Below are 15,153 nucleotides of genomic sequence, written 5' to 3' on the forward strand. Positions count from 1 at the left end.
AAAAAGATACCAACTGACCCAGCACAGTTGCACTGAGCTATATAGTATGACTCTCGTGGAAAGGCTGTGCGTATAGCGATTACAATGCTTTGGTGTTAGCTAATAACACAGAATACAAACCTTTTATCAAGATTAAAGTACTGAGTCAGATGGTTGATTATAAATATAAGGAGGTGTTATTTTGAAGTGTTCTTCCACTAGATGTTCCCTTGCCTCTCAAGAACCCCTGCCGATCATGACTTCTGTGGTACCCTTTCTGACCTCTTCACTTGCATCAGTTTCATGTTCCAAATGCTAACTTTAAACATTAAATTCTCGTTTCTCCTTGAAGTGAGTTCATTTATTACCTAACACTCCTCTGAACTGACAGTTGTCACAGATGGCTTGTTTTGTAATGTTATATCTATATAGCTATGAATAGTTGAGAAGAGAGGGATAGAAAAGAGTTGGGGAAAGAAAATTACTTTGTTGCTGCACATGGGACCTTTTATTTCCTTTTGGCAAGTCAAACCTATTGGACCTTCTCTGTGGCTCTCTTCCTAACAGAGTTATAGACACCTGAGATAAAAAGCTCTGTGCCATTTCATAACAGTGAGCTATGATAGGATCACAGGCACAAGGTTACCACAAAATCAATATTTGGATGTTTTGGTAATTCCATTACTATAATTTAAATTTCAAAGCTAGATCTGAAGTAAATTGGTATTTGTTACGTGATCAAAGTTAGCACTGCTTTGAGCAAGAGGTTGAACCAAACTGGGGTGGTTTTGAGGCCTCCTCTTTGTAATGACCTTTTTTCTAACACCTGATGGGCTACTGTTTGCTCCTTTTGTTTTGTCTTTTAGCCAGAGGATTCCTGTTTGCAACATTGTGCACACTTATTTTAAATATGTATTTCATCCTAAAACCTAAAACTTCTATAAACTTTCATATTGCCTAAGAAAAAACCCCTGCTAATTATAGATTAATTAAGGTTTTAATTCTCAAAATTCTTTGGGACTTAAGGTTACATATGATATGGGTAAAACATTTTTTTATTAACCTTTATTATTTTTAACAAAACTATGTTTCTGTCTATTTAGTATGTGCTTATATACCAACTGAAGCTCCAGTTCTACAACAAACTGTCACAAATAGTTATAAAATGGTAATTGTGTGCATTTTTGCACACATGGGTGCAGGAACGGATTAGATCAGTATATGCCTCGCTGATGGCTAAGGTCTAGCCAACAACTGAAACAAAGCTGGAAGGCTTAGTACACTATGATTGATTGTTTCAAAAACCCCTTAAATTTAATATGCCTTCAATAAAGAGACATTCCTTTTTTCCATAGGACTGAAACTTTCTCTTACATGTTTTGTAGATAAAACAAGTGCATCCAATCCTCAGAGTGCTTTCCTTAGAAGAGAGGGAGGCCAAAACGGCAGGCAGACTATAGCTGGTAAAATATAGATGAAGAGATACGTGGTTATGTTTTGTACAAATTCAAGCAGCACGTGTGTGTTAACATCTAGCTGTGTAAAAGCGTCCTGGCCCTGCAGGCAAAGGTGAGTGTGATGTGTAGTCCACAGCAAGCAAGATTTTAAAAAGGAAAAATAACACATGTCCCCTTCTGGCTCATTAGAATAAGACTTGTTTTCCTTCACAAGGGGGAGGGGACTGAAGCAGAATCCTGCTGGCTTTGATGTCTGCTAGAGTCCTGTAGCTGAGATGAAATGGAAAGCATCATGCAGCAGGAGCAAGCAGCTGCTCTCATTTACCCTGGACACCCACAAAGGGCTGAGCAGCCTTTGCCTTTGAATTGACATCATATTCATGCTGGCAGCACCAAAATACTCAGTGTCTTATTTACTCATGAGAGTGGAGAAGGGGGGGGGGGAGGAAAAAAAAAAAACCTCTGACTGATTTACTAGCTTTATCTTGACTGTGCAAGAATCACCATTGCTATCAGGAGATGCAGCGTGCTTGATCCCTCTGTACTGAGGGAACAAAGGACCTGGAAACTTGCCAGGTCTCTTCAGGTAAGGTATCCTCAGCTGGCAGCAATCTCTCTTGCAGCCATCAGCGGAGCAAGCTCATAAAAATCCTTTCACACTGCATGAATTCTTCTGGTAGCAGATTATAGTTACGCAGCTCTAGCGAGTGAAATGAAGTATGATACCTGCTATGTAGGTGCAATGCTAGAGAGGGATTGTGGTTGTAAATCCATGACAGGAAGAAATGCTGGATGGTGGCAGTGAAGGAAAAGGAAGATGCGGGGTCAATATGGGATGGCAATAGGGAACTCCATGGCAGAGAATAAAAGCCATTAGCACTTAAGGAACTCAGTATTTTGTGGTTTAGGGTGCTGTGACCAGTGATCTGAGGGTTAGGCCTCTGTGACAGTGCTGAGAATAGTACATACCGTGTGTGCTAACTCCCAGGAGAGTACCTGCCATGGGAGCTGGCATGGTGTCAGTGGTGGCTGAAAGCTTTGCCACTAACCTGGAGGAAAAGCCATAGGAACCCAAGCGTCAGAAAGATCTCACAATGTCAGATCCCCAGGAGCTGGTGCACGTGGTGCTGAATGGAGTCACCCAAGGATCTGTATCACTATGGCCGCTATAACCCCAGCAAGCAAACCCATCTCAAACACAGGCTGGAGTTAGGACACTGAAATGCCAGCTGACTGACCAGAGCATTAGTAGCTTTTATTGTACTAGAGCTGGACAGTATTTTGTGATGTGCAGTGAATTCATCAGGGCTCTGACTCTGCTTGCACACCACCTATTGCTAGCAGAGGAAGGTGTAGGTGTGTAGCTCTCACTTGAAGACAAGAAAGATGATGGGTGCCGCCTTGATGTGAAGAGCTGTAAGGCTGTGGGTTCATCACCTGATCAAGGACACAGGGTAGCTGCAGCCGTTTTGTTTTTTCCCTGTCCCCTAGAACTGAGCAGCCTGTAAAGCTGGGGAACTTGGCCATACTGTGCTGCACCATGCTGGTTTGGCTGCCTGCCCTGCTGCAAACTCCTGGGGAGCTGGTAGGGTATCTCTCTCTTGGAAGCTGTCTTAAGATAGTCCCTGATGCTTCCACAAATGCCTGACTCTCAAACAAGTCATGACCATACATTAAACATCCTGGACAATCTACTTTTATTCTTGTGGCGTATTTAGAATGTGTTCATTCCTAGCAGATTTGCTGTATAGCCTAAAGCAAAGTTGTGGTCACAAAGTCAGAAGCCAGTTTTTGCTGCTTAGTCACCTTTAAATAATAATCTGCATAATGAATATATTCAAAAGAATGCTACAGGTCAGGAGTGCATCCTCCCCACTTAAATATTACCAAATGAGGCAGTTTCTTTCAAGGTTAAGATCAAGTCCACGTATGCTAGCAACAGCTGCTCAGAGTTGCAGTCTTAGAGCCTGACTCAAATGTGGAATTCCCTTTCTTCTGGCCTGTCAAGTGAATCCAGGTGTGCCCTTAATAACACTGCCCTTCTACAGACGCTCAGTACTTGGAGCAGGGGAAAATGAAATGAAAACTTCAGACTTGTGTTTTTAGAAGCTTGCCTTATACTTTTCAGTTGCAACTTCCAAAAACTTGCCTGTGCTCTGTAGCGCTTGTCTGGATGTTTCATTCTTCATCCTGAGTCAGGAAGGCAGTAATATAGAGCTGGATTGTGACATCCTTACAATTTGTGCCCATATGCACACAGTCACAGTTTGCCCTTCATTTCAGGGCAAGCATTCTAGGGGATAAAGAAATCTGTGCTGACCCTGACTGTGTTTTTCCTGCATTCTTTCCTTAAGAAAATCTGCCTCAGCCAGATTCTCTTCTCTGCTATCCATGTATTCAGTTAATGTTTCACTATGGATTCTGCATGGCCAACACTGGTACTCTCCCCCTTTTTTTTCCCTCCTGGACCAAACCCATAATATTCAGTAAGATTTCAAAGTATTTTTCTAGTTATCTATTCAAGTGAGTTCCCTCTCATTCTTCTATGGTAGCACGTGTGAATAGTGGGGGTGTATTTGGGTAGCCAGTTCTCGTAGTCAAGAAACAGGATTGATTGCTGTTGCTGCCAGGAGAGCTGCAGGTACCTGTACCTCATCCACAATGGGTGCTTTGTACTTGCTATTACATCCTGCCAATATTTGAACAATTCCTCATTTATTTGTAAAACACACTCTGTCTTTTCTTGGCTTGTGGTTTAATTCTAGCGCTTCCAGCTGCACTTTCTCCTTACCTGTCTGTGCAGCGACTTAACTCAATGCTGTCATCAAGGAGGCTGTATACTGATCCTTTACTCACAGTTTGAGTAAAACCTGGTGTTAGCACAAGATCTAATCAATTTACCTCTTTCATTTCAACTTAATTCAAAGTTCAAAGGACCACGCTCTAGTTCACAGTTGTACTTGTTAGCTGCTGATTTTGGGCCACAGAAATCTGTCCCAAATCCCCTGGATTATTTTTTGTCTTGTAAAGCAGAGTTACTTTTACCTGCTGCACTCCTCTCCCTTGGGATCATAATCTACCTGTTTTTATACATGCTGCTATTCCCAGCTTCCTTTTCTTTTTCCCACTTATACCTATCATCCCCTAAATCATCTTTCTCTGGTGACTTCAAATGTAATTTTCCACCACTTTCTGCAGATACAGCAGCTATTTTTAATTTTTGCATCCTGATCTGCTTTTGCAAGCATCTAATTTTAGATTCATGTTTAATATGATCAGGTTCCCTTGGAGCTCTCCTTTGCTCTAGGGCGAATGGCTGCACTGTGCATGTTAATCCTTCTGCTGGATTCTGCCACTTTCTGCTTCTGTGGCTTTTCATTCCCTTTTTCTGAATTGAAAATAATGTATTTCACTATTACCTTTTTGAGCCACTAGACCATAGTCCAAGTTTCTTAGTATTTTCTTTTAAAACAGCTTTCAGATCAAAGCAGTTATTTTCTGCTTTTACTTTGGCTCTGTCAGCACAAAATGTTTTAGCTGCTCCCACAACAGTCACAGTAATACAGGAATTGTATCCTCAAGTTTCACTTCATAAGGTCTACAATAACCAGAGAACATTTATTCTATATTGCCCCTGGTCCTATGAGCTGAAATGATACACATTCTCATCTCATTCCATTGAGAGGTATCTGCAGCCTGGAAGATCTTGGGGGTTTTTCTTGTTGATCCTCTTATATTGCTCAGCTCTTCAGCTGGGTCAGTTGGTATCTTTTTGGGTAGCATTAGTGGCTTGTCAAGGTCACTGCCTGCGGTGATACAAAGCTTGTTGTCCAGCAAAGAAACAAAAGACTGGGCAAACTATAAAGGACAGACACTAGCTATCTAATGAAAAAACTTTTTTTCTGGGTACCATGGAACATCCTAGTCTGAACACAACAGAAGGCTGTGATGCCTTCAGACTGAACTATTCTTACACAAGGTCTTCATGGAGTATTGCATCTCAGGAGCCTTCCTTATCTTCAAAGGGGTCAGCATTGTCTTTGGGTTCTTTACTGACATGGTGTGCTTCTAGTGCTCCTGGAACAAGTCACGTTTACGCCATGGAAACAGTCTGCAGTTCAGCTGAACATTTCACATTGTTGAGCTGGCCAGGAAAAAAAAATCCCTGATCAGAAACAGAAGAGGAGAGAAAGAGACACAATCTGCTAATGACTGGTCCAAAGCAGAAAAAGAGAGATACAATCCTTCAAGCTGGGAAAGCTCGGGGTTATCAGAGATTCGCAGTAGTGGCTGGCATATAAGGCATCTTCATGACAGCATACAAGTAATGACCCCAGGCACAGCACCAGCGGTACCCCTGGAGAGGACTCCTGCAGAAATGGGCATGGTACTGGTTGGGTCTCTTCCCAGAAGATCACGCATGCAGGTAGATCAATCAGTTACCGTTAGAGAAGAAAACAGTATGTACCAGTAGAGGAGATAAGGGTGATTATTTTTAGCTTTAGTTTCCACAGAGACTGTGCATCAAAAGTAATGAGAAAGGACTGGCAGGCACAGGAGTCTGTGAGGTTTGCACGCAGCTCCATGAAGAGCATCCTGAGGATGAAGCTAGACCAAGAAATGAATTTGAGAAATGCGCTGCTAAAGCAAAAAAGCTGAAGGGCCCATATTTCCATCTTGTCCTGAGGCCCTGAAAGCTCTTAATCAAGGAAGTAATTTAAAGTTTGAACTTTACTGATTGTCTGGTTTTACATGTGACCGATGTGGGCACTTCAGAGCTTTCAGCCTTGTTGGAAAACAAGCAGGACTGCTGGAAACTTGGAAGATATCTGCTTTCTTCAAGAGACCGTGAACCTATTCTCTCACGTGCTGGGCAGTTACTTGTATGGATCTACAGCAAGTGCAATAGGCCTTCAGTCTGGAGTGACAGAGTTTTACCTGACATGCATCAGCGCTAGTGCCCCAAAATAAGCAGGACTCTGAAGGATCAATCCCTTCAGGATTAATCCTTTGAGGTATTATTCAGTTGCAACCACGTGTCGTGACCTACAGATAGCAAAAGCAAGAGGATGACAACTCTTCCACGAAAGAAGAGCCAGCAGAGTGATTACAGCCAAGTTCTGGCTGGAGGCACCCTGGGGCTAGCTGCTGCTTTATTTTGCTAAGAGGGTAAGTTCATGCTCTTTTAACTCAGGGGGGAAAAAGCTTCCTGGCTCTGTGATGAGGCAGGATCTCTTCAAGAGCATGTAAGAACATGGTACTAATTCAGACCTGGCTGTGCATGAAGAAATTCCTAGGAGCATCCACCTTCGTCCTGATTCACCTGTCAGAACAGCACTGAAATACTGACCTGAAATGTCTGTTAATTTAGTTCTCTGTTGATCATCTGAGCTGGCTCCTTCATGCCAAGCACAGTAGTGATGGGAAGAGGGGACAAAACAGTGTAAGGTACTAGCTGCAGCTTTTCTGGTCCTGGTAGACTAAAGCGGTCTAGCTGTCAGCTATCCTTAGGAGACTATCCACCCAGTGTAGACAGCCAGGGAGAGTTACACCAATGCTCGGCTCACTTCCCTCTTGTCCCCTCCAGAGCCAGTGGGATAGGTAGGACCTCAAAGCACATTCTGGCATCAGGTAAAGTAGCTGGAGAAATTTCTCACTGAATTTGATATATCACTGAGCTTGACATGTCACTGTTGGATGTTGTCAGGACTTTGGTCTCTCTGGGCAGGCTCGGAAGTGTGTGCTCAGGCACCTGGGGAGGCTTTTGGGATGGTGATTGACACACCAAAGTGTCCAACTTCTTCAGACACTTTCAGAGCTAGGCAGCAGCTGAACAGGTGCATATCTGGATTTTTAGTCCTTGCCTTTTAATCTTTGATAACAAGTAAATACTGCTGTCTCTTGGTGTAGAGGACAGGGAGTATCTTCTGCCAGGTATCTGGCAGGTGCTTTTAGGGCACTGGTGTCCATTTTGATCTCTTTGAATGCTATCACTTTTCTGAGCTTCTGAACTGCTCTTTCTTCCCTGGAATTTTGGAGGTGTCTGATCTCATAGATGCTTCTGTCACAGGCTGCATGGTCCCACGTCTGTAAGGCCCTTCCAGAGCAAGTACATCAGCCAGCCAGCCCTGGCTGCTGGTTAATGGGGAAAGCTCAGACTCTTCTGCATATGCCAGTGTGGTTATGATGCTTGCATGAAGTGAGAAGATGTGGTCAGGGAGGAGAATTCAAGAAATTCAGTGTGTAAATGGATTGGATCTGTTTCTTTATCGCTTTTCTGTCCATGGCCATGCAGAGAAATGCCAGAGCATCCTTCCCTGCCTGCTAGTTGCACCCAGTCTGTCCAGATGTGCAGAGTAGTTGATGAAGTACAGGAGCATCCATCCTGCAGCTTACATAAACCATAAGGCCATAAACCGTACGGGTTCAATTCGGTGTGGCGAAGGGAAAAGCTCAAAGAAAACAGAAAATAGGGCGCTTCCTTGCAGAAGTGGCCCAGTGAGCTCCAAAAGAAAATTAATCTTCTAGCGGGATCATCTCTTTCTGGCTATGTCTGCCCGGTCAGGACGCCTTACGACCCGCCCCCTTCCCCTCGTTTTTCTCAAACAGTTCTTTCCGCCTCGACTCTCTCCCCGGGCCGCCGCTGCGGCAGCGCCCGCAGGCCCTGGTGAGAGCCTTCAGCGGACTAGTTGCTGACCAGATGGCACAGAGCCCTTCTTTGCCATGGCTTTTAGTAATTACAGGAGAGAGCAAGCTGGGCTCAGGCCAGCAGAGGGGATGATGCTGCTTCTCCTTCCCCTGGGGCCTGCGAGGCCAGCCGTGCACGCGTCGTGCAGGCAGCCTGCCTGGCCCTTGGCGGAGGCCGTGCCCAGAGCTCTGCCCAGTGTGCGGGTCTGGCAGGTTGCGGGTCCGCCAGCTCTGCGGCCTGTCTGGACGGGCAGCAGCGCACAAACCCTCCCCGAGGTTCGTTCGCGGGGGGCCATGCGCAGCCCCTCCGCAAACAGCCGGCTGTCGGGGCTGGCCAGAGGCGGGCAGGGTGCCGTGGGGTGAGCCCACCCGGGCAGGCCACCTGTGCGGGGCCGGTGGGGCTAATCCAGGCAGGTCCTGTGCGAGCATGGCCCCGGCTGGTACCCACGGGAAGGAAATGAAAATGAGACACAACTGCGTGGCTGCACTAAGCCTCGCCTTGCCCATGTCACTCACCAACTGCTTTTTCCAAGTCCTGGAAGTTAAACAAGGACTTTGCTTCAAAATTAAGTTCCAGGGTCTACTGACTTGTGGCAGCTGAAGTTTGGTACCAGAGAACTGCAGAGTGGTGGCATCATTGAATAACATCCAGAGTAGTAGCTATTCATCTATTTTGTTTTCAAGTGTGTCTTTCATTCAGTAATGTGGAGCTTGCTGCACAAACTCACTGCAGCCTGTATTTGTCTTCTCCAATCTCCTGGCCAAGCCCATGCTTTTCTACTTGTTTGCTTTGAAGCACATCTCATAACATGCTTACAGATGCAGAATGACCCCAAAGGCAGGTCCCAGAAAGCAGCCTCCAGACTTCAGAGCATTAAGAAAGCATGGGTGGTGCCCCATCCCCTCCTGGGATCTGAGCAGGCAGCAGCAGAGCTGGGCTGACCTCTGCTCTGCTTCCTGCTGAGTTTCAGCTTCCGCACGCTCCATGCAGCAGCACAGATCTGAAAAACCTGGGCTGAGACTCAGCAGATCTACCTTTGCGTGTGTGATGTGTAGGCATTGATATCTGATCTAGTCATCCAGAAGGAACTGCTTTTAGGGCACAGTTCATCAGATCTATTCTAGACAGATGTCTGCTTTGCAATAAACCACCCCCAAAGTGTCTCTTTCTCCTCAGCGACTACACGAGGACCTTGCAGCCACTAGCTCAGACAAGGCATGTGCAGGTGAAGCCCAGCAGGCACCAAGCCTGTGTTCAGCCTTTCAGCTCGAGCTTTGCAAAGAGAGTGTTGTGGTTGGGGATCTCAAGCAACTGATCAGCAAGGGCGTGCGCAATATGCAGTTGTGGCTGTTTGCTGTTAAAATGTTATTTCCATTATGGTGTTGCAATCTGGGTCTCATAAAATAACCTAGCAGCTGGATTCTTTGCTCAGGAGGAGGCTAGTTCCCCTTGTCTGATCCCCCTTCTCTGAGGGTGTCCAAGCCCCATCTCCTGCTCCTAGTGAGTGGCACGAAGTGGCAGCCTCCTGGGTGAACATTCGCCACCTCTGGAACTGTTCTGTGTAGGTCTCTTGGAGACCATGAACAAATATAGTATCAGCATTTTTACATTCCTTGATATAAATGAAGTTACATGGCCAGAAGCTGAGACTTCTGATGTTTATTGCAAGTGGTATTTATAATACCAACATGAAAGCAAAGCATATATGCATTAGAAGTGCATTTACTTTGGAGAAAAACACCAAAAAAACAGCAATATGATCACACATAAACTACTGAGGGAACTGAAGCTGGTCAGAAGTAATCTGTGGTCTTTTGTAATCACTCTTGAAACTTTCAGAGCATTGTTAAGCCAAAGGTCTCAAAGCACTTCAGAGATGTGTAATAGGTAGACAGACTGAAATCAAAAGCTGTGGCAGAACTCATACTGATTTTTGTAGACTTTAGGTAAAATTAACAAGTAATGTGTAACAGGCAGCTGGAGGTCAGGAACTGTTGCTCCCAGCCACTCTGCTTGAACCACCAAGCACCTTTCTTCCTCTTCTAGTCTCAGTTTATTGGTGTCATCACTCTAAAATAAATGGCACCAAGGTTCACACCTTGTAACTATATGCACAGAGACTTATAGAGCTGTTGAAGACCAGAGAAGCTGTTTCCATCATCTAGTCTGACCCTCTGCAGTGCACAGCAGCCATTCTTGACTTCTGAAGTCTTCAAATGATGGAAAGGCCTCACAGTCTTATCTAATCGTTCCAATCATTAAATGCTTTTATTGTCCAGAGCCTACACTGAATCCTTGCTCTCAGTCCATCTAGTGGCAGTTTTCAACACTGAATCTGTGTTCTCATAGACACTTCTGAGTGAAAAAAAGCATAAAAGCTGGTTTAGCAATTAGATGAGTTTTCTAACATTTAAAGCTGTACTGCACAGTGTAAGAAATATAATCTGTATTTTATGAAACAATGTAGATATGTTTCTTTTACATATATTCAAAGTATCTTTTAATATATTGTTCCATAGAATGTGCAATAAGTGTACATCTAGGTCAGTCAGTTCTGCCTTCTCTGCTTTTGTTCTACCAAAGACAGGGCAAAGAAATTAATGGCTGTGCTTTCGATCAGTGAGACCTGAATTTATTCTTGGTTCCTTCATGGGGAGGAAAGCCAGTAGTAGTAGGGGCAGCTGATAGGAAAACTGTGCTGCTTTTGCATAAAGCTGATGCTCCAGTAAAGCCATGTTGTTTCTTGATTTTGTAGATCCTGAGCAAGGAAAGTATTTTTGTGCATGGCCTAAGTAAGATCTTACAGTGAAGATCAGGATGAAGAATTAGTTGAAGCTGGAGATCAGCATTGCACATACTGAAGCAACAGTCTGAGTAAGGAAGGACGTAGCTGTTCTTTATGGTCAGCACACTTGTTTCCCCATGCAGCATGTTGCATGGGACTCACAAGGTGCCTTATCTTGTCTGAATCTGCCCCCCAAAAGGCTGAGTACACCAGTTAAACTCACACTAATTGGACAGAAGCATCCTGGGCAGTGTTAGCTCTTAGATCTGGCAGCTCTTAGATCCATGGTGCCTCTTTGTAGAGCTGTCACTTGTTCTGAGGTTAGAGTATGTGAGCATCACTGCAAGGATAGCTGCTCTTCACCCAGCTGTTGGCCAGCTGTGGGAGACTACAGCACCAGCAATGTTGGCTGTGACAGTGTGTTTCCATACATGGATGTTCAGAGCATGCTGGGATGCTGTGCTATGCTGCTGTTGTGGGTTTTGGGTTGTTTTTTTTTTTTTCCCCAAGAAGGAAGGAAAGAAGTTTATGCAGTTCAGCAGCAAGAACAGTAGTAAAGAAAGATGAGTCTCCATTCATCTCTTCCCAGGCTTCCTGGCTGAAACCACAGCCTGTTTTTACCTCCCCTTAAAAAAAGGTAATTACTTCTTAATCACAAAAGTAGGAGAGAAATTGAGGAAGCAAAGCAGCTGCCTCAGAGAAATGCCCAGGAAAATAAATACAAAAGCCTGTGTGTCTTCTTGTCATAACACAATGCAGTTAACTTCTTCAGGTAACAAAGATTTAACATTTGTAGGTGCCAGGCATGCTTGTGGGTAGCTTGGTGTCAGAGTGATAGAAAGATCAAAGTTACAGCGGTACTACCAGTCACCACAGAATTTCTCTGTGTCACTGGAAAACCATCTGCATAGAAATTGAATATATTGTATTTACAGCAAACAAATGCAAACAGTAGTGGGTTGGAGCTCTGAACGTGTGGCTAGCCCTGTTGGTGCTGGAGGGTCAAACAGCACTATGACAACCACCGCAGACACAGTAAACTGATAACATGCTCAGAGAGTATAAATCACTCTTTCCAATCTCTTTCATTGTGGTGTTCATGACATGCTGGGTTTCTGATTCCGCAATGAAATGGCATTTGACTGAGTATGTTTGGTGTTTGCAAGGGAAGTTGTTTCTGAGCCAAGCCACTCCTTTAGAGCACAGCAAGGAGTTGCAGCACTGTGATGGGTGGTTTTGTAAAGCATAGGATCCTTGGTGAAACCACCTTGGGCCTCCTCATCAGGTCCTCTGTTGTATGGCAAAAAAACAACATATGTGACAGATTGGATAAAATCTTCATTGACTGTCCCTGCTCAACTTAAACTATTTTATTTTGCCACATGATATCAGTCGCTTGCTGCCAGAAAAAATTTTTGTAATCAGAAAAGAAGAGAAGCCAAGACGTGGAGTATTGTCATCATTTATAATTCATTTTCTCCAGATTAAAATAATTTTCTGAAACTTGTAGGATTAGCTTGTTTTATATCAGGTTCTTAGACAGCACTTACATTATACATGCCCACACTTGGAAAAGATTATTTCACCCCATGTCATTATTCTCTTAAGTGTATTCCACTTGATTCTGTAAAACATGAAATATGCCAGAGGAAATACCAAAGGTGAAGATATTGAATGTTGCTAGTGTTACAAAAGATAAATAAACTGAAAGTGTTGACATGACAGCCTGAGATACCATAACAAGCTGTGGGTTTTCTCCACTCCAAAACTGCTTTCAAGCCTTGGTCTTTCATACAGCAGGATGGGAGGGTGGGAAGGGCTGAAATAAAACACTGAATGAAAATGAAGTATTTTTAGCTTTTACCAGCAAACGTTTCAACCCTGATGTGCTTTTCACCTATTCTGCTGCTCGGCAGGAACAGGAGACCCCATTCACCAGTAAGAAAGCATGTCTGCGTGTACACTGCCCTCCCCAAAGGCACTCAGAGGATGTGGCTGTGTCAGTCGGGGGGCGCAGAGCTCTTCTAGGAGGAAACTGCCAGTGGCTGTAGCCCAGAGGGCAGTGGCCAGCAGATGCTTCTGTCCATGACTCTGCTTTCATTTCCTCTTCTCCCTCTTTCATGTCCTCCCCTTCTCTCCCACTCTTGCCAGCACCTACTGAAGGTAAGTCAAGCTTCATCCTGCCTTTGGGACCAGTTTACGCAGGAATGGCCACCTTATGTTTTGCAGCTGAGATACATAGAGAGAAAATCACATCTGATTCTTTGGCTGTCCAGAGTGTGGGTCATTTGGGGGGAGCCTTGGAGTTTCATGCACTCTGCTTTAAGCCTGGCTTAATGGCAAGTCAGTGTTCATTTTGGGAGAGGAGGTTAGTATCTGCCTTGAGGGGCTGTTGAAGATAACCCCCTGTCCTCAGACTCCTCTTTCTGCTTTCATTATCTCAGCCCACCTTGTCCCTGGCCAAGCGCTTGGCAGCTGGTTTTGTCTCTGCAGTCAGCTCTTTCCTCTTCTCTGAAGGCCCGTTTTTGCTTGGTGCTTCTGCTCTGTCTGTCCCTTGGTCATTATCATCTGTGGCACTGGACATTACCTGCATGGCTGGCACTGACTGAAGGGGCTCGTTGCTCTTCTTCCACCTCCGGGCCCCCGACCATGTATTGAATTCATACATTTTGCCAGTAACTTGCAAGGGAGAAAAGACAACCAATTAAATTCATTCCTGCTTTAGTAGATTAAGACAATGCAATTCTCCTCAGGATGGGGTTGAAATGAGAAACATGAAACACCTGGAAAATCAGCTGAGTTGGGGAGGTAAAGCCTCATTTCTACGAGCGTGGGGACCTGGGCATCATGGTACCCTGGGCTCTGCAGTTCAGGAAATAGGAATATTCAAAACATTCCTATTTGGGAAAAAAAGGATCATCATCCTATACCTCTACCCAAGTTACAGCTACCATAGGTTAACAGGAACAGTGCAACAAACACATCCATAGTCCTTAGCTGTTAGGACTAACTCTCCCAAAACTTTTGCCTTTGGCCATTCTGAGCAAAGCCATTGTATATGTCTGTGCCTACTTTTTCTGCTACCTCAGGTAGCAGAACCTGTTAGGAGCACAATATGCTACATATGTCTTCTGTACCATGTCAGGTGATCTTGGTTGACCCTGGATTTGGAGATCTAGAATCCCCGAGTTTTGACTGTATGCAATGCTTCTCCATTTGCACAGCATGCTTTCCTCCAGGCTTGCTGTGCACATTGTCATTCATACAATGAAATACTATGTATTTTCTGTTTGGGTTGTTTAGCACACATGGCTACCTTTCCTTGTTAGAAAGATTTCTGGCCCTCTTCAGATTTTATGTCTAATTTCTACTTGTACATTAAAAGCAAGTATCTTCTTCAGTTCATTTACTACCTATAGATAGGCGGAAAAATAGCCATGTGTCCAGTGTGTTTGCCTCACAGTCTAAATCACTGTCTCTCGCTAAACAGCGAGGAGCTATAGTGGCACTTCTTGTAATTAAACATTATTAATATGAGACAAAAAAAAAAAAAAAAAAGAAGACCATTACAGACTGGAAAGAAACTGTGGTTACATGTTACTACATGTTACGGTTTGTATCAGAATTAATGGTTTCTGACACATTAACACAATTTGAGCAATTAAAGATGAAAATGGATCTCTTTACATGTTATTTTTTCTGACTACTTACAAGGCGGGCATGTTCAGGCAGCCCAGATCAGGAAGCAGTTCCTGACTATCCCTATTCAACAGATGATGTCCTGGAAATTATTAAATGTCATTTCCAAACCACCAACACTTGATCCTCTAGGGTTTGGGATGAGCAGTGGAGAGGAGAGGGGAGGTATGTGGAGCACACATTTCTCTGCTGATACCAAAAAGCTGTGTTACAGTTTAATGTTTGTGTCAGGCATGACACAAACACTACAGCTCTGAAGGGCAGTTTGGATGGGCTCAGATATCCTTAAGTCTGGTGTGGTCAGGTTTGCTGAGGAAGGGAGACATCAGCTGTCCTGCAAAAACACCGGGAAGCAGCTCTTGTAGCTGCCTAGAGAACATCCATATATTACAAAAGCAGTTACACAGGAAAAAAGCAGGGACTTGGAGCCCATCCCTCCAGATCTCTTTATAAATAGCAGGTGGGCTTGGACCTGGACCAAACCAGCTTTGAGCAGCCGTGTGGATGGGCTTAATTGCACAGTAGGGTCCCATTTGTTTGCCCAA

At 44.3% G+C, this 15,153-nt stretch overlaps 1 protein-coding gene across 1 annotated transcript in view; it reads right to left on the reverse strand.

Annotated features, from left to right (window-relative positions):
* Nucleotides 1-12,355: 12,355 nt before the first annotated feature.
* The window catches only part of CDHR3 (cadherin related family member 3), a 63,520-nt gene continuing 60,722 nt past the window's right edge, over nt 12,356-15,153 (reverse strand). Inside the window, exon 19 of the mRNA XM_026868355.1 lies at nt 12,356-13,588. Within this exon, the coding sequence (XP_026724156.1) occupies nt 13,350-13,588 (239 nt within the window). The 3' untranslated portion in view covers nt 12,356-13,349. The remainder of the gene's footprint in view (nt 13,589-15,153) is intronic.

Source organism: Athene cunicularia (assembly GCF_003259725.1).
Source record: "Athene cunicularia isolate RWA chromosome 1 unlocalized genomic scaffold, athCun1 chr1_part2, whole genome shotgun sequence".
Taxonomy (NCBI): domain Eukaryota; kingdom Metazoa; phylum Chordata; class Aves; order Strigiformes; family Strigidae; genus Athene; species Athene cunicularia.